This window comes from Aotus nancymaae, unplaced genomic scaffold (genome assembly GCF_030222135.1).
Source record: "Aotus nancymaae isolate 86718 unplaced genomic scaffold, 86718_ANA_hifiasm-v0.15.2.pri h1tg000008l, whole genome shotgun sequence".
Lineage (NCBI taxonomy): Eukaryota > Metazoa > Chordata > Mammalia > Primates > Aotidae > Aotus > Aotus nancymaae.
The window spans coordinates 18,619,493-18,640,841 of NW_026988419.1; the positions used below are offsets into that span (position 1 = coordinate 18,619,493).

The following is a 21,349-nucleotide window of genomic DNA, read 5'->3' on the forward strand; positions in this document are numbered from 1 at the left end:
TCATCTCATTTTAAATCTGTCTTTTAGATAAGAATTTATTTTAGACGTAAAGGTTTTTAGCCTTGTAATTGTATTTACATAGTAATTATTTTCCCAGACAGGACATACTCAAACACAATTTAAACAATATGGCAATTTTATCTAATAATCCAAAGCTTTCTTTTTTCTCTTGAAGCATTACACTAAAAAAAAAAAAAACCAAAAACCCACAGACCCATGGTGAAATCAGCTTCATGTTTCATAAATAATGGGGTATTACTAATATATTTTCAATTTCAAAACATGATCATAGCTTCAATGTAGGAAAGTGCATTCTTTACATATTATAATCTCTACAAGTGTGGCATTCATTTCGGTCACTGAGTTTTTCTTTTTTTTTGTTTCACAGCTTCCTCACCAGTGTCTCTTATTCTCTTCCAATTGTGCTTATGGTTGCTTGGGTTGTATTTATAGCTGCCTTTGTGAAAAAGCTTGTCTATGAGAAAGACCTCCGGCTTCACGAGGTATGTTGAAAATCACTTCTTGTTATGAATAAGTCCTGTTCATAGAACAATTACTATGATTTTCATTATGCCTATATGAACTCAAAGCCTAACTCATCCCTTGTGCATGTTACAGAAAGGAAAACCTTTTACAAATCACAAAAGCAGCTGATAAGGCAATATTTTATTTTCTGAAAGAGTGACATAAAAGTCACCTAATAAGTGCTTTTGAAAACAAAATCTGAATAAAATATGAGTACAGTGATAATTCTTAGAAATTACCTATAGGACTTAGGATCTAACAGAGGAAGTTTAAATAACAACAATAACAACTGTTCAGGCAGAAAGATTGTTGGCATGGTAACTAAAATAACCCAAATGTAGGCATAGATAGAGATATAAACATAGACATAGACGTATGGCTTATTTCAGCTTTCACTAAGAAAATTCTCTTTCCAGTATATCTTGTCTCCTTCAATTACCTTCTCCATTTCCCACTGACTCCTGACTTATAGAAACTAAGAATTTCATGTTATGCTACTGATTGGGTTAATAACTATATCACAATGGAAGACAGAACCAGGAGTGTGAAGCATGACCTCTTTCTGAGCACATACTTCATCATTAACCCCAAATCCAAAATATCTTACTTCTTTTTAGAATTTATGATAAGGCATCATGTGGTTTTTAGATCGTATCTGAATAGAAATTATTTTATCTACTTATTCCATAATGAGTTCATTCTTATACTTACTTATGCAGTGGAAACAAAGATGAAACATTTCGAAACTGGGGCACAATAATTATTGCAAGGACTGGCTGAATTCTGAAATAATGAGGTTAGAGGAACCTATTCGTGCACTTGTCCTTTTCAGACTTACCTTGCCGATGCTTTTAGACAATTGATCATTTCTCCTTACGAGTCACTGCTTCGTATTTCTGTTAGTTCAGCATCAGGCTTTCAGGGTTGTCCCAGTATTTGAACCTACATTTTTTACCTTTTCTGTCTGAATTTTGGTTGATCCACACAGCTGCATTTTTATATTTCAGTTATAATTTGGTAAACTTCTCATCAACTAGTTTGAATCCTGTTGTATTCAGAACTGTATGCAATGCTTTTCTAATTCCAGTTTAGAAACTTGAGTCCATGCCCTCAACCACAATTATGACTGCAAGCCCCTACCTTCTAGTTTTCTTTCAGGTTCCTGGTAGTCAGAAGCAAATCATCACAGAGTAAGGAAAACCTTTGAGATAGAAAATGTGACAGAAACTGAGTCCTTCTTTACTTCAAAATTAGTACCTACCTTAAAAATATTACTTGTGATAGAAACAGTAAATATAAGTATGCATGCATACAAATATATACAAATATATGTGCATATAATAAATCTCTGTGTATATAATACACACATACTGTATTATTTTGTGTTTGAAGATGATGCTCTCTGAATACATCTATGTATGTCACCAAAAAATATCAAAGCATAATGAAAAGTCATTTCTCAATTGAAAATGCTAAGGATGTATTTTTAGCCGTGAACCAGTTTCTGTTTGGTAGCTCTGTGTCTCCATTGGACCGGTATCTACTTTCAAAATTTAACCACCCTTGTCTTGGGGTCAAAGTCACATGGTGGAAGATCCCTGAACCTGGAATCAGAACATCTGGTTTTGACTTCGAATTCTACCAGCCATATACACTCTGGCTCAGTCTCTTAAATTCTCGAGTCTGATCATCTAGACTTCATTCAACATTTATTTCCAGAATGTAGCACTCTCTCTCTCTCTCTCTGCCAGAACAGAGGAGGAGCTCAATTATTCATATTTTATCAGTTCTAAGACATTAATTCTTCCCCCTTTTTAAAGCCTGTGAAATTGGGATACTTTTGATAGGGGGGTCATGATTTATTTGGCAGTAATCTTTCTTTCTTGGTGGCATGTAAAATAATGGCATATCCTAAGCGGTGTCCTAAATTCAAAGGAATACGGTGGGCTTGGGAAATGAATTGATAGAGGCAGGCGTGGAAGGAGTGGGATGTCCCTAGTGGTTCCTGCTCAGTTTCCCTCCACTGCCTACAGTTCTCATCTAATCTCCTCCTTTTTAAAGATGTGAAGATGAGCCCAGAAAGTGAGAAGTGACTTGCTGAAGACCTTGGAGATAGTTAATGGTAGATCTGGCATTAGAACTGAAGTATTTTGACTTCCAACCAATCCTTTTCCAGATCATAGCTACCTTCACCCTTACAATCTTACTTTAATAATATAGACTTTTGGCAGGGTGTGGTGGCTCATGCCTGTAATTCCAGTACTTTGGGAGGCCAAGGCAGGCAGATCACCTGAGGTCAGGAGTTCGAGACCAGCCTGACCAATGTGGAGAAACCTCAGCTCTACTAAAAAAATACAAAATTACCCGGGTGTGGTGGTGCATGCCTGTAATCCCAGCTACTTGGGAGGCAGAGGCAGGAAAATCACTTGAACCTGGAAGATGAAGGTTGCAGTGAGCTGAGATCGTGCCATTGCACTCCAACCTTGGCAGCATGAGTGAAACTCCATCTCAAAAAAATAAAAATAAAAAATAGACACACACACACACACCCACACCCACACACCCCTTTAAGGACATTTGCAGATGATGATGGATAATTTCTTAAGTTACCAGAGACTCAAAGTCCCTTTTTAATATCATCTTTTTATATTCTGGTAAGGTCTAAAGTTGTCCAGGTCCCACTTCTTTATCATTCAGATTAAACCAGAAAGGTAAATAAAATCAACATTCTCCCCTTTTCCTTCTGTAATTATTCTCCAATCTTGGCAAGAAAACCAAGTTAATTGGTATCTCAATGAAGCCACTTATGTTTGACTTTGTTACGGTATGATTCCATGAATCCCTTTACCTTGTTAAATAAATTAGTACAAATCCAGTAAGTTTACTTATTAAAGTAAGCCCATAGAATAAAAAAAGTACTTTAAAAATGCCTCTCAATTGGGTTTTGTTCTGCACTTTTCTTTTAAAAATTAAAAAACTAAAGCTATAAAAATCTGATAACACATACCGAAGAGTGTATTTTTTTTCCTCATTATTTTCATGGTTTATGAGTTCGATTCATCTAACAAACGTCATTTATGGGAATTTCAGTGCTTATATTTAGTTGGAGATAGAATTTTGGAGTCATTCTCTCAGTTCAGACAGGTAAACTAATATATCTGTGGGCTGCAGAGATGTTACCAAGAACTATACTAAGATTTTTAGTTCCCTAGTGCTTTACATTAAACAATGTTTTGTGCTTTCCTGACATACACTAATCCACACCACTAGTGGGAATTTGAAACATTTCTAGTAATGGTGACAACATCCTTTACATCGTACTAAAAACCAATAATATCAATATGTATTGTTAATAGAATTATAGAAATTGAGGTAGAAAATGTTAATATTCCTTATGAGTTAGTACTTGACATTCTTGCAGAATTGAAAGAAGACATTGCTGTCAAGTAAATATATGATTATTTATGATTTCTTTTCCTGACAGTATTTATGTCAACTCTTGTGCATAAGCTGCTCATGAATGTGGCAACACATTTATCCAAACTCTTCTAGAATGTCTTTCTTATTCTCTGCTATAAACTGGGCAGACTTTGGCCACCATGCAGAGGGGTTTTCCTTGAGCAACAGGTTATCAGATATTGATGAATTGCTTTGGCAGGTTTGGGAGGCTTGAGACAAGTAACTCTCTGATTACAAAACTGGCACCTGACATCTGTCACTTTGAGGAGGAACTAATGATATCCAAGAAAGCACAGTCAGCCACCCTTGGTGTGCCACTTTCCATCAGCAAGTTTGGTCTTGTTTATTACAACAAAGTGGGCAGTGAAGCTGGATAATTTACGGACGACTTACATACTCTCACTGACCTTTCTTTTTATGAATAGAAGCTGTTTTCCTCATGGCATAAAATCCTGAAGTTTCATGCTAGAGTGTTAAATAGTGAATACTTTTGGAAGTACCTAACTCAGCCTGTTTCAGGAAAAAGCAAAATGATCAGCCTCCAACGTTTATCAATTCCTGGGTCTGGAGTCTGACCTTAAGTATCAAAAATTTCAAAATTACAGTGATAAAACAACTTTAGTCCTGATATTCAAGCCTGCCAAATTGTCTTTTAACAAGTCTATGAATGAAGACTATTCTCAGCATATCAGCGATTTATAGAAAGCTATCCATTGTTAGGGGAGAAAAACATGTTTATACACATGACATCTGCTTTATGTGGCCTTGATATGGTCTAGATATTCTTTGACCATCTTGGGAAATATATTGACATTATCCCCTACTGACATACATTGCTACTGGGAGGAAATCTGTTTGTATAGGCTACATAAAACTGTGCTAAATATCAGCTTGGGAAGTAGTAATATAGTTTCCATAACTCCCCACTTAAATATATTCAAGTAGGCATAAAATTCTGAAAATACAAATAGTAGGAAAGGGAAATAAAAAGGGCCAACACATCATATTGGAACAGGTGAATCCCTCTGAAATAGTCATCAAACATGACACAGTAATTTTTCCACATGGGGTAGGGTACACGCAAAGAGTCGCTGGAATAAGATATCTGAGGTCTTTTTCACACCAAAATGTGATTTTGTTTTCAGTGATAGCATTGGTAGCAATTGGGGAAACTTTCCATAGTGACCTTTGCTCCATGCTACTTTGACCCACACTTTCCATTCCCACGGAAGCACAGGTTGAGTCTTTACTGCAAATGGTGACAGAGCCTTGGAGGAGAAAAACATTAGGGAGAGAAGAAGGTGAGAAAGAGGGCAAAGTTAAGAGGGAAAGTCACAGGCTCTTTCTCAGTGTTGATTAGCTTGAAGCCCACAGCTTAGACTGTTGGCAGCCAGGTAGCTGTTTCCCTGGTAACAACTGGAGCAGCAGAGTTATCGAAATGTGATGTTACAAAAGCAGAAAGTAAAATTCACTATTTTGCTTGTAGAGCAAAAGATCCAGTGCATTCGCTACATATTTTTTTCCTGGAAAAGTTAGGTATTAGGTATAAGGGGTGGGGCATTGACTATCCTTGATTTTGAAAAAAGAAAAAATTGGGTTATAAAGCTGTTTGTGGAGATTTCTTTTCCTTTTTCTTTGTTTCTTTCTTTTTTTTTTTTTTTTTTTAGACAGAGTTTCGCTCTTGTCGCCCATGCTGGAGGGCAATGGCACAATCTCGGCTCACTGCAACCTCCGCCTCCCGAGTTCAAGCTATTCTCTTGTCTCAGCTTCCTGAGTAGCTGGGATTATAGGCATCTGCCACCATGCCCGGCTAGTTTTTGTATTTTCAGTAGAGATGGGGTTTTGCCATGTTGGCCTGGCTGGTCTTGAACTCCTGACCTCAGGTGATCTGCCTGCTTCAGCCCCCCAAAGTACTGAGATTACAGGTGTGAGCCACTGTGCCTGGCCTGTTAGTGGATATTTCTTTTGTTCCTTTTTTTAAAAAAAGGATGCTGTGTTCATAGGCTTAACATTAATCATGATCTGCAGGATATTAACATTAATCCAAGATACGCAGGATATCAAGGTTCCCCCAAGTACATGCCACATCTACATTAGGTATTTCTCCTAATGCTATCCCTCCCCTAGCCCCACACCCCACTGACAGGCCCCAGTGCGTGATGTTCCTAGGGGACTTTAAATCTTTCAGAATCCTTTTGAGTTAATGTACAAAGAGATTGTGCTGGTTTATTTTTCTACCTTGTGAAATGCCTTGGGCTCTGGGGATATCACTGAGGTATCAAAGAACATCAATTGAGAGAGAGGTATTGAGGATCTCAGATACATGAGTTTATTATGAATGTATAAATGGCTTTTTGGAAAACAAGGATGATAAATATTGACCTAGACTGCCAGTAGGTGTTAAAGATGGAGAGGCTATTGCTAAAGGCACAAGGTCTCCCTTACGTTTCTGTGTTTTAGTTCTTAGGAATCAGGTATACTGTTTCTCTCAGAAACATAAATACTGATTGTGTTGTTCATTAGTGTTTAGTTAAAAAAAAATATGGATTTTTATGAGCTCAGTCTCTCCATTGAACTAGTAGTTAAGCCATGGTTTTTCACCAGCTTGAAATGCTCATGCCTGGACAAATGTCAAAATCATGTTGTAAAATTCTTCAGGGGATACCATAAATTTGATGATCTATTCTAAATTAGTGTAATCTAAAGATGTCAGCTAGATAATGATTATAAAGTGGAACTGTAATTTTAAAAAACCTCATCATCCAAATTGTTTATTATATTGTGCCACTCTGTAAACAAATACTCTAAGATGTTCTGGTGTATATAAGCGTATTTCACATAGCAAGCATGGATAAATTCTTGATTTATGTAAATTATTAAAATGCCTAGTTTCATATATAGACTATCATAACATTTTGACATAATACAGGGAATAATTGTTATTTGGGAGAATGTCAGCATAACCAGTGCCTCACATTGTTTTCTTCTCACAGTACATGAAGATGATGGGTGTGAACTCCTGCAGCCATTTTTTTGCCTGGCTTATTGAGAGTGTTGGATTTCTACTGGTTACCATTGTGATCCTCATCATTATACTTAAGTTTGGCAATATTCTTCCTAAAACAAACGGGTTCATTTTGTTCCTGTACTTTTCGGACTATAGCTTCTCGGTTATTGCTATGAGCTATCTTATCAGCGTCTTCTTCAACAACACCAACATTGCAGCTCTGATCGGAAGCCTCATTTACATCATTGCCTTCTTTCCATTTATTGTGCTGGTTACAGTTGAGAATGAATTGAGCTATGTAGTGAAAGTGTTCATGGTAAGTCAACCACTGGAATGGAGGTGTGGAAAATGACCCATTTTTGTTTGTTTCTTTATTTTTGGATTCTCAAACTGAAAGTTCACTTATCTAAATTTGAAATTCAGTGATAGCAAAGTAAGCTTAATGTCCTAATGATAGCCTTTCCTACATCATTGTATACCATACAAGACAATTAAGAGCTTACAAAGCCATGATATGTGATACTGTTAAGAAATAGTTCCTAAAGAAAGAACAGTTAAAATATAATTCATCATGTTTTAGAAGTCTTCGAGAATTCTAACTTCTCTCTGGTCCAATTCCTGAAACATCTGAAAGCCTCTAGTATTGAAATTATTCTCATGTGTGAATAATTCTCATGGTTCTCATGACATATAATATATCTTAAAGCTGCAAAGACAAATGCACCAACAGCATACAATCAACCTTAAATTCTTTTCTGCCTTTTCAATTCAGAAGCACTAAATTAATTTAAGAATTTTAATTAAAGCATTAAGATTACTGACTGAAATTTAGAAAGCAGAATGAAATTTCATCACATTAAAACTTTGCTATTTATGAAAATAAAAAGTAATGAATAGCATTGACAACTTTGGGTTTAAACAATATTTAAATTTCTAATTTGTTGCAATTATCAGTATTCAATCAACTGATATTTTAGTATATTTTTATTCTTAATACTTCTATTACTTGAAATAAATGTATGGAGTGAAAACACCTCTGGGCCCTAATGTTTTCAGTTAATTTTTGTCTTAATACTGAATACTCCATAATTACCTATTTTATTACTGGCTAAACATTTAGTAAGTTCAAATGTACATTTTGAATTTTTAGCAAGTGGTTTCCAAGTTGTAATTTTCCTGTTTTTGTTTTCTGCTGTTCCCACTACTCTACCTTCAGAGTTGCAGCATGCTTGGTAAGGGACCGCTGTATTTTTCAATATGCTTAGAGAGTAAGCATCAATTTTATCTATACAAATGTCCAAAGTTTTAAGTATTTTATGATCCCTCTGGGTGAAACACATGAAATCTATAAGAACAATCATTGCTGTTTCTTTTCTTCACAGAGCCTGCTGTCCCCAACAGCATTCAGCTATGCAAGCCAGTACATTGCACGATATGAAGAACAGGGCATTGGTAGGTCCCCTTTCTTTAAAACTGGGTTTTATTTTTCACAACTGTGCTATGTGTCACAGAAGAATAAACACTTGTGTTCATTTTTCAGGTCTTCAGTGGGAAAATATGTACAGCTCCCCGGTTCAGGATGACACCACCTCATTTGGCTGGCTGTGCTGTCTAATCCTAGCTGACTCTTGCATTTATTTCCTTATTGCTTGGTATGTCAGGAATGTCTTCCCAGGTATGAATGTGCTTCCTACAGATAAATGCTTTTTATTGGTTGACTTCAATATAAATCAACTAATAATATGTTCTAATATTTTATTTGCAAAAAACTAAATTAAAAAATATATATATATACACACCTTTTTTTTTTTTTCTTTCTGAGACAGAGTCTCCCTCTGTTGCACAGGCTGGAGTGCAGTGGCATGATCTCAGCTCACTGCAACCTCCGCCTCCTGGGTTCAAGCAATTCTTCTGCCTCAGCCTCCCGAGTAGGCACGTGCCACTACACCCAGCTAATTTTTTTATTTTTAGTAGAGACTGGGTTTTCACCATGTTGACCAGGCTAGTCTCGAGCTCCTGACCTCAAGTGATCTGCTCAGCTTGGCCTCCCAAAGTGCTGGGATTACAGGCATGAGCCACCATGCCTAGCCTTTAATTTTTTATTTATTTATTTTTTTATTGAGACGGAGTTTCGCTCTTGTTACCCAGGCTGGAGTGCAATGGCGCGATCTCAGCTCACCACAACCTCCGCCTCCTGGGTTCAGGCAATTCTCCTGCCTCAGCCTCCTGAGTAGCTGGGATTACAGGCACGCGCCACCATGCCCAGCTAATTTTTTGTATTTTTAGTAGAGATGGGGTTTCACCATGTTGACCAGGATGGTCTCGATCTCTTGACCTCGTGATCCACCCGCCTCGGCCTCCCAAAGTGCTGGGATTACAGGCGTGAGCCACCGCGCCTGGCATAATTTTTTTAATTAAAAAAAAAAATCTTATTTGTCATATATAACCTCCAAAAAGAAATACTCAAATCTCAAAGCTAACAAAAATTGTTCAGGATGAGATAATATACTGCTAAATTTCCTCTCAGATATTCCTGTAAGAGATGGAGTGAATTAAGAAGCTTAGAATAGTGTCAAATCAATCCAGTCTCTCTACATAGGAATGTGAAAAATTATAAGGGAAAAACCAAGTCTCCTAATTCTAAGGAGAATTTACCAGATTCTAAAGGAAGAAGACAAGTTGGGTTCCCCCTTCTAGGTCTCAAGCAGTCATCCTTTCTAACATGCTTAGATAGTTTTCCATTTAGCCCGACTTATATTTATACATTTTTTGATGTTGTAAATGAATAAAAGAATATGATTTCAGTTACGTAAGATCTTTGTGAAAGGCAAATAGATAGAGACAGAAGGCAGATCAGTGATTGCCTGGGATGTGGAGTGGGAGCAGGGATTATCTACAAATGGGCATGAGGCACATTTTTTTGAGTTATAGAAATGTTCTAATACTGAATTGCACAACTTTATACATTTACTAAAACTTATCTAACTGTACACTTACAATAGTAAGACAAGTAGGTCAACAGCATGCATTGTTATGAGAGAAATGATATAAAATTGCATGACTAAAAGTTTTAATTATGTTTTTCTAAATGGCAAAATTATCATCCTTTTAGTCATGGATGAATATGTCTACACGTCTGTTTGGACCCGTATGGAGATTAAATTGTGGCTTTTTCTCGACTGAAAACCCAGCCCAGAACCACAGATCTGAACTAGTCTTATCAAAGTAAAATCACAACTTGTAGACATTTATTTCCTAGATAAATAGTGTTTTTTTCCATTATAATAATAAATGTACACTTAGATGAGTTTCAGTAAATGTAAATGAAGCTGCTTAAAAACTATCAAGAAAAAAAGCCATCTTTTTTTACTTTGGAAACTGAGACCACCTTTTAGTTTTATTTGGTGTCAAAAAATAAAACTAATTCCTAAACCATACATAGGATCTACTGTTTCGTTTCTGATGCTTAATGCTAACAGTCAACTAAAAATCACTTTTCCTGATACATTTTTATTACAGGAACATATGGTATGGCAGCTCCCTGGTATTTTCCAATCCTTCCTTCCTATTGGAAGGAGCGATTTGGGTGTGCAGAGGTGAAGCCTGAGAAGAGCAATGGCCTCATGTTCACTAACATCATGATGCAGAACACCAACCCATCTGCCAGTAAGACAAGTCAGTCAACAGCGTGCACTGTGATGAGAGAAATGATATGAAATTACATGACTAGTAGTTTTAATTATTTTTTTCTAAATGGCAAGATTATCATCCTTTTAGTCATGGATGAATATGTCTACACATGTGTGTTTGGGCCCTTATGGGGATTAAATTGTGGATTTTTCTGGGCTCATTAGCTCAGTTGGTTAGCATATGGTGCTAATTAGGCCAAGATCGCAGATCCCTTTGTAGTCCAGTTAGATTCACACAGATAAAAATTTTGTTCCTTGGCCACAGTCTGCACCCCTAACTCCAGCCATCTGTCACCAGTCATAAGGAGTAACCAAGTAATGAGTATGAGTAATTTAGCCTAACCCATCACAAATACTGGAAAAGTAGTTCAAAGCGTATGTCTTCCCAAAGGGTGAGTCGTGTCATCTTCATAAAGTGAATATGGGCCACAGAAGTGGTCCTTTTGTGATCCCTGAAGAAGATGTAGATAGTTATTAATGAACCAGATTCTATAAACCACAGATCTAAACCAGTTTTATCACTGTAAAATCACAACTTATAGGCATTTATTCTATAAATTGGTATCCTGCCCAATCAGAGGACCAAGCCTTAGGCTTATCTTTTGACTATTTGATATCTGTTGAATAAAGGAGAATTCATAATTATAGTATCATATTCTGGAACTGCTTTGTCAACAAAGAATGGTGAAATAAACCTTGGTTCTGCACTCGTATTCATTCTGTAACCAAGTGAGGAGGCTGAAGACTGTAATAAATCATTTACTTCTGGATTTTTTTTTTTTACTTAGAGGGTTGTATTTTTATAGTCTTCAATTTTTAATAAAGATAAAGTCTAACTCTAGCTGCATTACCTTACTTGTAAGCTTATAACTCTTCCCTTGACTTCTCTCCAGGTCCTGAATACATGGTTTCCTCCAACATCGAGCCTGAACCTAAAGATCTCACGGTTGGGGTTGCCCTGCATGGGGTCACAAAGATCTATGGCTCAAAAGTTGCTGTTGATAACCTCAATCTGAACTTTTATGAAGGGCATATTACTTCATTGCTGGGGCCCAACGGAGCTGGGAAAACTACTACCATGTATGTTAACTTTTCGACACTTATTGCCATGGAAGCATATTATTAAAAAAATACAGGTTTAAAAAAAAACTGACCTATTTTTGTAAAAACTAAAGTTATTACATTTCCCAGATGGAGAAAGATGGTTCAACTTGTATGCTATAGAATGGAGTCAAAATCAAAGGTTCTAAAACTTTTTAAATTTTTTAATTCAGTGCCAATTTTGTAAAATACGAAGTTTCTAATAAAAATAAATATTCTTGGCATCTCTTAGATAACAGGAAATTCTGCAACATTGAGTTCATATTCTTAGGTAGAGACTATTGGTTGGGGCTCATTAGTAACTGATTTCTCTCTCTCTCTCTCTCTCTCTCTCTCTCTCTCTCTCTCTCTCTTTTGGGATGGAGTTTTGCTTTTGTTGCCCAGGCTGGAGTGCAGTGGCAAGATCTTGGCTCACTGCGACCTCCGCCTCCTGGGTTCAAGTGATTCTCCTGCCTCAGCCTCTTGAGTAGCTGGGATTACAGGCACATGCCACCACACCCAGCTAATTTTTGTTTTTATATTTTTAGTAGAGATGGGGTTTCATCATGTTGGCCAGGCTGGTCTCTAAGTCCAGACCTCAGGTGATTCACTGGCCTCGACCTCCCAAAGTGCAGGGATTACAGGCATGGGCCACTGCACTGGGCCAGTAACTGATCTCTTAAAGGGAGTATCTGCTTTCTGGTTCCTCCCTGGTCTCTACCAAGCAGCACTGCTTCATACACCCAATCTGTTTCATTTATTTGCATTTCTAGCCTGGTGCGTATATAAGTATGAAGTTGCATATCCTGATATAAACACAGCTGCTTCTTCAAAGGAAATCTTTGCCTTGACTCATAAAGAAACAAAAGAAACATCAGCTATCAGACAGAAATCAAAAAGGCCAGGAGTGGAACATAAGCTGTTCTTTCTCACTCCTCACCTATGTAGCATTTTCCTGTGTCAGAATGGAGAAGAGATTCAACTGTTTTTAAAGTGACATTCTTTTGAATTATTTTTTATGTGATTTGCCTCCAGTGCTCCACATTCACTAGTTGCTGAGTCAGCTCTAAGATGCTGTTGGTGCTCTAGCCCCTTTTTGAGAAAAGGATCAGTTGCTGCATATCCTACTTAGTATCATCACGAATCAGCTCAGTGACTGCCAAACCACTGGGATTATTTTTTTTTCTTTTGTAAATAAAAGGGGAGAGAGGAAGGTCATGAAATGAGTGAGCATACAGCCTCTCCTATTTGTATGACCTGTTTAAAGTCAGAGTTGCTTTCTAGGGAGAATACAATGCCAGAAAGGCCAGATTTTTTTTTTTAACTTTTAAAAAGTGGGTACAAGTGCAGATTTGTTACACAGGTAAATTTGTGTCATGGAGGTTTATTTTACAGATTATTTCATCACCCAGGTATTAAGCCTAGTACCCATTACTTATTTTTCCTGATCCTCTCCATCCTCCCACCCTCCACCCTCTGAAAGGCCCCAGTGTGTGGTGTTCCCCTCTATGTATCTGTCTGTTCTCATCATTTAGTCCCCATTTATAAGTGAGAACATACAGTATTTGGTTTTCTGTTCCTGTGTTAATTTAATTGATAACGGCCCCCAGCTCCATTCATGTTTTTAATAGGCAATAAGAGGCTAATGAAGAAAAGAAACAGACAAGGCTCTTGAAGAGGCTATAATTTTAGCTGAGAATGCCCCCATTTTATTGTATTAAATATAAGCCTTTAATATAAAGTATGTTATTTATATTTCAGTGTTCATATAGAAAAACTGCATATTCCATTCATAATTTAATCCACAAGTCTGCATTGCAAGGCACTGATTAGGTTACTGAGACAAAGTGCTAAGAAAACATGACCTTTCCCTGATCTCATGGAGCTTACATCATAGTGGAGGAGATGGGTATTAAATAATTGCCCAGTTTACTAACTATCTGAAAGATGATGAGGAATTATCTAGGTAAGAACATTCTCATCACAGTGTAGAGAAAAGGACTGGAGATGACCAAAGAGCATGTGGGAAGGAAAGTTAGGAGCTTAGAGTGATGGGTTAGGCAGGTGGCGATGGTGATGATCCCATGAAGATAGCTGTGAAAACGGTGACATGGGCATGTAGTTAGGAGATGAAGATAGGAGGAGAGTGCAAAAATGACTTGCGGATTCCAGTCTTGTGCAACCAGTCTATGAATTTATCACATGGTGAAAGAGGTAAGATCAATGAGGGTATGGCTTTTAGGGTAAAGATCATGAGCTCAGTTTTAAACATACTGAGTTGAAGGACCCTGTAAGAAATCTCACAGAGAAGTGGTATTGTCTGTTAGATATATAAAGCAATCCTGGGGCTGAATAATAAGGTCTGGGCTACAGATGTAAATTGGAGACATGCCAACCTGTAGATACTAAAGAACGTCAGGAAAGTACATGAGTTTGCTCAAGGAGACAGAATGTACTTGGTATTTAAAAGCCCAGTTGTTTTTGTCATTGTTACCACCAGCACCACCACCATTACCATCATCATCGTGTAGTATTTATGTAATACTCTGAATTATTAAAAACTTAAAAGTAATTTTTATTTCTTATTCCCATTAAATATCATTTTATTTCATAGTTTGCCGTTGTCTGAGAAGATACGCTGTATTTTATTTTTAAGCTAACAACTGAGATCTATTTAGTCCTAATATCTAGCTTCAATGCTTGGTTTATACCTAATTCATCATTTCTTCATTTCCAGTTCCATGTTAACCGGGCTGTTTGGGGCCTCAGCAGGCACTATTTTTGTGTATGGAAAAGATATCAAAACAGACCTACACACGGTACGGAAGAACATGGGAGTCTGTATGCAGCATGACGTCTTGTTCAGTTACCTCACTACTAAGGAACACCTTCTCCTATATGGTTCCATCAAAGTTCCTCAGTGGACTAGAAAGCAGCTCCACGAGGAAGTAAAAAGGCAAGTTAAGACAGGAGTGAGAACATAAGTTGCTAACTCCTCTCAAAGACCCATAGCTTGGTTGGTAAAGCTTGAGTAAGGATACCAATAGGAAATGTTTTCTCACAAAATAATTACTTTTTAGTTTTTCTGCTTCTTTATTATTGCAAACATTTAAGGTCATTTACCCGCCAGTTATTACACTGAAACTGTTTAACTCTCTTCAATTCAGGCTCCCGTATTGCTCCAAATCCTTTGCTTCTAATCCCCGTGGCTACTACACACTGGTCCAAGCCTCCTAAGTGGATTCTTGGATTTCACTCATCTCTTGTGAAATCTGTTCTTTGAAGAGCAGCCAGGGTGATCTTTTTCAATTGCAGATCAGACTATGTCACTCCTGGATTTAAATCCTCCAGTGGCTTCCTTCCATGCTTAGTATAATACTCAATAACATCCTTATTAAGACTTACGCAGTCCTACATGACTTGCCTCTATTCTCACTTCTGATGTCATGTCCTTCCACCCGCCTCCACATTAACTCTACTCTAGGCACACTTGTCTAGCTACACACTTGACTATCCTTGGCCTGCACCAGCCCCAGAGCTTTTTATTTTCTCTTCCCTCTACTTACAGCACCCTCCTCAGATGGCCATTTGACTTATTCTTCGTCAAATGACCACTTTCCTGGTCTCTGCTGAAATGTCACTTTTTCTGAGATGACTGCCATATATAAAATAGATGCCTAAAAGAGCATGTCCCAGCCATTCCTTGTCTTACGTTCTCTGCTTTTTTTTTATTGCACTATCATCACCACTTGAGAATATATTTATTATTGACTGGATTTCCCTATATCCCTCCCAATACACACACTTACTAGAACATAATCCCCTTATGAGTAGAAATTTTATCTGTTCACTGCTTTTCCCAAGTACATAAAACATAGCCTGGCACAAAACAGGCAGGCACTCTCTAGATATTTGTCAAATGAATCAATTATATATTCCTTTGTGCTTTTTTAATGAGTATTAATTTTGTACCTCCAACCAGGTGATGAATAATAGAAAACTGTATTATGAATCCTCAAGAGTTTATTGTACCTTACTGAGCATGTAATAGTCACTTAGTAAATACATATCAATTAGGGTTATTGTATGTTTCCAGTACTCAAACAGTTTATCTGTAAAAAAATAACTGTCATACATTATTTTTTAAGGACTTTGAAAGATACTGGACTATACAGTCATCGTCATAAGAGAGTTGGAACGCTGTCAGGAGGAATGAAGAGGAAGTTATCTATATCCATAGCTCTCATTGGTGGATCAAGGGTAGTAATTTTGGATGAACCATCTACTGGAGTTGACCCATGTTCTCGCCGAAGTATATGGGATGTTATATCCAAGAACAAAACTGGTATGAGTACTTCTCAGAACTTGTCCACCCAACAGTCATACTTCTGCCCTCTGGCATATACAAAGCAAGCAGGCTGGGCATAGTGGCTCACGCCTGTAATCCCAGCATTTTGGGTGGCCAAGACAGGAGGATTGCTTGAGCCCAGGAGTTTGAGACCATCCTAGGCAACATAGTGAGACCTGTCTCTACAAATAATAACAATAACAGTAATAATAATAATAATAAAGCTGGCTGTGATGGCTGGCACGTGTAGCCCCAGCTACTCAGGAGGCTGAGGTTGGAGAATCGCTTGAACCCAGGAGGTAAATGTTACAGTGAGCTATGATCAAGTCACTGCACTCCAGCCTGGATGACAGAGTGAAACACTGTCTCAAAAAAAAGAAAACAATATCAACAGAAAGCAAGTTGATGACTTTTCTGTTTATGATATATTTTTAAAAAATTTAACATTTATTTTTATAGATACATAATGCTTGTACATATTTATTGGGTATGATATCTTTTAAAATCTAAGATTGGCTCTTTCTTTTCCAAAAAATTTTCTCCCAGATAACTTTCTGGGTCAATTGGTTAATATCTATGCAGTGCCTGCTGTGAGCTGAGCATTTAACTGGCCTTTTTGAAAGCATGCAAATCCAATAGAAGTTTCAAAGTTTGCTTAGAGGAGCTAAGAATCTAATTAGAGATACCAAACATACACAAATGAAAATAAACTGAAAACAGACTAAATAAGTGCTAACAGGATGTAAAGCAATGGAGTAATCAGAGTGGAGTGGAATCATCAGAGAGGAATATTCAAAAAGTTAAATTATTGCTTTTTCGTAATGAAGAAAGGGGAAGAGAGAGAGAGAGAGAAGCAATGCAAAATGAACCGACGGGAACAAAATTCTAATAGACTGTGAAGAATTGCCAATGCCCACATGACAAATGATGAACATGTAGTCATTCAGCATAATAAAGGCTTATTTGCTGTTAATTTGTCTGAAAATTGCCTCCAAATATTTAAGAACACCCTTCTAAATTTTTTCTTTTTTTCTTTTTGGGATGGACTCTCATCTGTCACCCAGGCTGGAGTGCAGTGGCATGATCTCAGCTCACTGTAACCTCTGCCTCTCAGGTGCAAGAGATTCTCTTGCCTCGGCCTCCTGAGTAGATAGGATTACAGGTACATGCCACCATGCCCAGCTAATTTTAGATAGGTTTTACCATATTGGCCAGGCTGGTTTCAAACTCCTGACCTCAAGTGATCCGCCTGCCTTAACCTCACAAAGTGCTGGAATTACAGGCGTGAGTCGCCCAGCCTGGCCCTGATTTTTTCTTTCATCATTTTGGAACCTCTTTGAGGTCATTCAGTTTTTTAGTTAGCTCATAAAATGTGAGTCTTCTCAGATGTCACGGGACTTACTCTAGCCAACTCTGTGTATCTGGGAACTGTACTTTCATGTTTCATTCTCTGTTGCTCTTGTCTGTATTTTCAAGCCAGAACAATCATTCTATCGACACATCACTTGGACGAGGCTGAAGTGCTGAGTGACCGCATCGCCTTCCTGGAGCAGGGTGGGCTTCGGTGCTGTGGGTCCCCATTCTACCTGAAGGAAGCCTTTGGTGATGGGTATCACCTCACACTCACCAAGAAGAAGGTGGGAATGGGAGGAAAATATACCTCATTATGGAGTCATAAATTAACGTTTATGTGAAATAGAAGTAGAGTCTCTCCAACTTCATTCATTGCTAAAATTCATTAGTATTGCTAGCTTAGTGCTTCTCAAATTGGAGTGAGCATCAGAATCCTGGGGGTCTTGGCTAAAACCCAGAGTTCTGGCCCCACCCCAGGAGAGTCTGATCCCATAGGTCTGGGATGGGGGTCCAGAATGTACTATATTTCTATACAGTTCCCAGGTGATGCTGATGTTGCTGGTCTGGGGATGGCACATTGAGAACAACCGTGCTGGGTAAAAAATGATTGACATCTTAAGGTTACTGATGGAGAATCAGCCTTTTAGTTCTCCTAACATTTTAACCTAGAAAGCCAAAAATTCAATTTTCTGCTTTATCAAAAGCAAATAAAGAGAATATGAAGTCATGGGTTCACTTTCTGATTAGTACTCCTCAAGTGGCAGTGCAGGGACTGTAACTTACACAGGTCAACGGTGCCTTTACATCTTTTGGAGAACAAAAATGCTCACTAAAGATCCCTGTACCACCTAACAGAACATATGATTTAAAAATACTGTGTAAGATGTATATGCTATCAGGAAGGTTTCGACTGCCTCCATTTATTTTCTATCTAATCCTCCTCATGTGATTTACAAAATATGAGAAAATGTTATACTCTTAATAGTTATACTATTAATTGTTATACTCATTAATTCATTAAGAAATTTATGTATTAGGTGCATTCTGCCTTATAATACCCAAGCACTGTCCCCGGCACTGGTGACACACCAGTGAATGGATGATATGAAAATCTCTGGCATTTTAGAGTTTATATTCTGATGGAGTGTGAGGAATTCAGATGATACAATCAATAAGTAAATTATTTAGTATATTAGCAGTGAGTAAATCACTTAGTATATTTATTTCTATGCTATGGATCGAAATGAAGCAGGGAATGCTGAGTGGAGCAGTTTTAAAGTAGGGAAATAAGAGAAGAGGTTGTTTGAGAAAGTGACAGTTGAACTGAGAGTTGGAGGCGGTGAGAGAATGGCACATATCGCTCTCTGGGGGCATAGGAACACCAGTTGCAAGAATCCTGAGGAGGGGATGTACCAGAACCCAAAGCCCTTTAGCAACAGCAAAGAGACTGTCGTTGCTAGAGTAGAGTACATGAGAGGGGTTAGAGAAGGGACAGGGTGGCATGGGAGAATGGGGCCAATAGAATGGAAACCCAAGTGGCATAGGGGGCTCTAGAGCAGTGACAGATGATCCGACTCAGGTGTGGAGTGGCCTAAAAAAGCTCATCACCCCATCCTCTGACTAGGGCCCTGGGGCACTATGGTATAAAGAAAAGAGAGTGTTTTAATTCCTATTTTTCTCCCTTAGAGTCCAAATTTAAATGCAAATGCAACATGTGACACCATGGCCGTGACAGCAATGATCCAATCACATCTCCCAGAAGCCTACCTCAAGGAGGATATTGGGGGAGAGCTTGTTTATGTGCTTCCTCCATTCAGCACCAAAGTCTCAGGCGCCTATCTGTCACTCCTACGGGCACTCGACAACGGCATGGGTGACCTCAACATCGGGTGCTATGGCATTTCAGATACCACCGTGGAGGAGGTATACCTCAACACTTCTTTTTTTCTTCAAGCTGATATAACTTGCTGTTCCCTTAGAATAAATATGTGCCATTTTTCTAAAAATATATATTTTAAAATAAATATTTCACAAAATTAGAAAAGTTTAACATTTTTTCAACATTATTCTTATGTAAGACTGAGAATAAAATGTTGCCCCAATTAGAAAGCATGTAATTTTTACATACAGAAATATTCACTTGAAGTCAGATGGGAAAAATTTGTCTCAATAAATGTGACAAAAATTCAAATTCAAAGGTAAGCTTAGAAATGAGAAAAGACATGCACTTTTCATGTTAATGAAATAGTTTGGCTTCTCTTTCTAGGTCTTTCTGAACTTGACCAAAGAGTCACAAAAAAATAGTGCTATGAGTCTTGAGCACTTAACACAAAAGAAAATTGGGAATTCCAATGCCAATGGCATCTCAACTCCTGATGATTTATCTGTGAGCAGCAGCAGTTTCACAGACAGAGATGGTATGAATCTAACGTGAATATTTTGTTTAATTCCAATAGATGACATAAATGAGAAAAATCACAGACTTTGATTTTTAAAAATTTCAACTCTGAAGTTTCATTCTAAATTCAAAAAACACTAAAGAAATGTAAGCCTCCTTTTTTCAGATATAAAATATTCATTAAACCAAATCGAATTCTCTATTTCAAAAGTACTTTGAAGAATGTGAAAGAACTCCCTTGATAGCGTGGTGATGAGTATTCCACCTACCCACCAGAAATTGTTTTCAAGATGTAACCTCTCTAATTTCAATTCATGCTCAACAAGTTAAAATTCTTCTTGTAACTGGGGCTAACAGTGAACAAGATTACCTTGTAAGGTGGTTCACTCTTTGTTATTAGCATGTTGAAGTAGAGACAATAGTCATAAAAAAAAAAAAAACTTAAAAAAATAAAAGAAGTCGCCATTCTTTATGGTACCTCAATGGAAGACATATTTAACCTACCTGACTGTGAGTCATTCAGGTGCTGAGAAACTGGTTTTGGGTAAAGTTTCTGAGTTAATTAATTTGGACTTGATGGCTAAGAGTCTATAATAATAGAGTTCCTCCCCCAATCCTTAACATAGGATATGCTTTAAAATCATGTTGCTTGACATGACTTTGAGGGATTGGGCTCTTCTGAAAATAACTTTTATTGTCCCTTCTCTTTCTGAAAGTTAATTTATACCTCTAGAAACACCATTTACTTAAGCATATAGTAAAATGATATATAAATCAAGGAGTAGTCATTTCAACAGTTTTGCTCAAATTGGCAAAAAATCTCTAGTAACAGAACTTTTAATTAAACATTTGCCTGGCTCTCAAACTCAGAAAGATAATCTCTGATGTTTGTATAATTCTGGAACTGGAGGATAATTTGTCCTCTGCCATATTCCTCATTTCTTTTCTTTTGGGGAATATAATTGTGGCCTCCATGGCATTGAGGACTTTGATTAGAAAGTGGTCATCTGCTTCAGGAAGCAAAGGCTAAGTATGTGCCTCTGCATGTGTCTTATAATTTGAAACTATTCTTCAGTCCAAATGCTCCCTTCATTGACGTTATCTTTTAGAAAGCACATTTATTGCATTTGATACACCTGTAAGTCATCCACATGTAATTTCTCAAGAAACAGAAAAGCATACTAATTAACTGAAAATATTCAGCTCCTTCTACAATTCCCTTTTGCAGAGATATGAGTTTGCATTTAAACTTGTTCACTCTGTTTAATTGGAATTCATTTTAAATTAAGCAGCTTTGTATTTTTTTCTTATCAGCTAAATGAAGATCATGATTTTTGTGCTGCATAATTTCTGATGGAAAATTTAAAATATACACAGAGTTGACGAATACCATCATCTTATCACCTATGAAGGCGTGCGGGGTGGCAGGCTTTAGGAGAGAATGCTATATTTGAACCTATTTTTAAAGGGAGCCACTGAAATTATTAGCC

General features: G+C 37.5%; 1 protein-coding gene across 1 annotated transcript in view; it reads left to right on the forward strand.

Annotated features, from left to right (window-relative positions):
- Window positions 1-21,349, forward strand: part of ABCA12 (ATP binding cassette subfamily A member 12) — a 210,021-nt gene that overhangs the window by 145,706 nt on the left and 42,966 nt on the right. The window contains exons 23-33 of the mRNA XM_064372813.1: window positions 389-503; window positions 6,978-7,307; window positions 8,374-8,443; window positions 8,532-8,666; window positions 10,511-10,657; window positions 11,574-11,760; window positions 14,498-14,716; window positions 15,909-16,105; window positions 17,585-17,745; window positions 19,148-19,384; window positions 19,728-19,878. Of these exons, the coding sequence (XP_064228883.1) occupies window positions 389-503; window positions 6,978-7,307; window positions 8,374-8,443; window positions 8,532-8,666; window positions 10,511-10,657; window positions 11,574-11,760; window positions 14,498-14,716; window positions 15,909-16,105; window positions 17,585-17,745; window positions 19,148-19,384; window positions 19,728-19,878 (1,949 nt within the window). The remainder of the gene's footprint in view (window positions 1-388; window positions 504-6,977; window positions 7,308-8,373; window positions 8,444-8,531; window positions 8,667-10,510; window positions 10,658-11,573; window positions 11,761-14,497; window positions 14,717-15,908; window positions 16,106-17,584; window positions 17,746-19,147; window positions 19,385-19,727; window positions 19,879-21,349) is intronic.